This window comes from Staurois parvus, unplaced genomic scaffold (genome assembly GCF_062004578.1).
Source record: "Staurois parvus isolate SC_StPar_1 unplaced genomic scaffold, SC_StPar_1.0 ptg001060l, whole genome shotgun sequence".
In the NCBI taxonomy this organism is placed as follows: domain Eukaryota; kingdom Metazoa; phylum Chordata; class Amphibia; order Anura; family Ranidae; genus Staurois; species Staurois parvus.
The window spans coordinates 1,223,809-1,226,023 of NW_028318856.1; the positions used below are offsets into that span (position 1 = coordinate 1,223,809).

Below are 2,215 nucleotides of genomic sequence, written 5' to 3' on the forward strand. Positions count from 1 at the left end.
AGTGGGAGGACGTCATATGGCATCCTCCTAGAATGAGAGAACCGCCTTGTGCCTGTCATTACCTTATAGGGCGGGTGGGAGGCGGTTAAGGGTGGCACAGCCCATATGGAAGAAAAATATATTTGAAAAATATTTTTAAAATATTCTTCCTAAGTAATTTGCCATATATTCGAAATGCTGCAATTTTGGCCATATTCAATATATTTTTAAAAATATATATATATATACTGCATGTTGAAATGCGTTTTTATTACAAAACATATGAAAAATATTTTTAAAAATACATTCCAAATATACTGTATGTCTTTAAAAATACAAATCTACATTTTTGGAATGCATTTACAAATATATGTAAAAATAAATGTTAAAATGACTTTTTTATATGTTAAACAATATCTGAAGAATATATTTTTTTTAAAAATATTTTTAAAAATATATATTTTTAAAATATATTCTTCAGATTTTTTTTAACATATAAAAAAGTCATTTTAACATATATTTATATAATATTTTGTCTTTGTGTAGAAATGTGCCCACATCCTATGGAAAACACAACATCTCTAGATGTGCACATTTTGCCATTTTTCATGAAAACTGACCACAAATTGTTCATCTTTAGCACTGTCTGCTTTTCCCTCATCTATATAATTGGACAGCTGATGAACATAGTTATCATCGCAGTGATATGTTCGGACCTCCATTTGCACACCCCGATGTATTTATTTCTCTGCAACTTGTCTGTGGTTGATATGTGTTATACAACTGTCACCATTCCAAAACTCCTCTACATCTTACTATCTGGAAATAATACAATGCCATTTACACAATGCCTTATCCAGATGTATTTTATGCTTACAGCGGACACTGCTGAGGTCACCAATCTGTTTATAATGGCGTATGACCGATATGTCGCAATTTGTCACCCTTTACACTATCATCAGATACTTAATAAGAAAATCTGCATATTATTTATATTAGTCACCTGGATTGGTGGGAATATAAATTCATCTTTTGTTACAAGTTCAATCTTAAAAATGGTTTTCTGTTCCTCTGTTACCATTCACCAGTTCTTCTGTGATGCTAAAGCTCTCATCAACATTGCCTGCGGTGGTACTGAAATGTTTTATATCATCTTCTATGCAGAGTGCTTAGTATTTGGGTTCTGTCCAGTTATGTGCAACTTGCTGTCCTATGTACAGATTATCAGGGTCATACAACGTATTACATCTAAGGATGGCCAAAGAAAAGCCTTCTCCACCTGTTCATCCCACCTCATTGTTATGGCCATCTACTATGGATCTTGTTTATCTGTATACATGATACCACCATCAGACCGCTATGCTATACTTGAACAGATCTTAACCATGTTCTACACCACAGTGGTCCCCGTGTTGAACCCTCTCATATACAGTCTACGAAACAAAGAAATGAATAGTTCTTTGCGAAAACTAGTGTCGTAACACTCACCAGCAGGGATGAGGTTTGGGTTTCCACCACCATGGACTTGCATCAAATTCTGCATTGTCAACATTCAAGGGCCTGAAATATTTCTTTGAGAATCCACCAAACCCAATTCATTGTCACCAGAAAATACTGCCTTGTCTTTGAACATAGGTCGTTTGATTTAGAAGAACCAGGAACAGGGATTTCAGATAGGTCAGCCCCCTCACTATAAAACGACATTTCCACCATGTATGAGAATGTGATTTAGCTGTGATAGGAAACACATAGGGACAGTCACTGATAGGGAGCTTTGATTGGTGTAAGGTTTGTAGGCACTGGCAGGTCTGGTGAAGAAGGGCTCGGGGCTCACATTCCCTCAGCCATCGTTCCTCATCCCACAGGAAGCGGTAATCTGACAGTTCTGGCTTCTGACAGTACATCAGTGGCTCCTGCTCATCCTCCTTGTCCTCTCCTGCTCATCCTCCTTGTCCTCTCCTACTCATCCTCCTTGTCCTCTCCTCTGGGCATATTATGGCTCAGAGAATTTGTTTTTAATCTTGGAGTTGATGCAGCTGTCCAATCAGGAGTGGAGGGCTCAGGATGACAAAAGACTGGCAGCACTTGTGACAGACGTGTGTACATTGGGAAAATCTGAGTGCATTGGATTCTTTTATGTTTGCTCGGAATAAAGAAAAGTTTCATGCTAGAGAACCACTTCCTCTGATTCTTTTTCTTTGGATTAGATTCACATTGTCCATACAAACCTTGTTGG

At 37.4% G+C, this 2,215-nt stretch overlaps 1 protein-coding gene across 1 annotated transcript; it reads left to right on the forward strand.

The window, feature by feature from the left end:
* The first annotated feature begins 542 nt into the window (after positions 1–542).
* LOC149440686 (olfactory receptor 1G1-like) lies at positions 543–1,464 on the forward strand. The gene has a single exon (XM_089658263.1). It carries the CDS (start codon positions 543–545, stop codon positions 1,458–1,460), a length of 918 nt encoding a protein of 305 aa, XP_089514389.1. The 3' UTR covers positions 1,461–1,464.
* Positions 1,465–2,215: the final 751 nt, after the last annotated feature.

What these genes read in the sequence shown, in the direction of transcription:
- LOC149440686 (XM_089658263.1), top strand. Translation starts at nt 543, where the DNA reads ATGGAAAACACAACATCTCTAGATGTGCACATTTTGCCATTTTTCATG.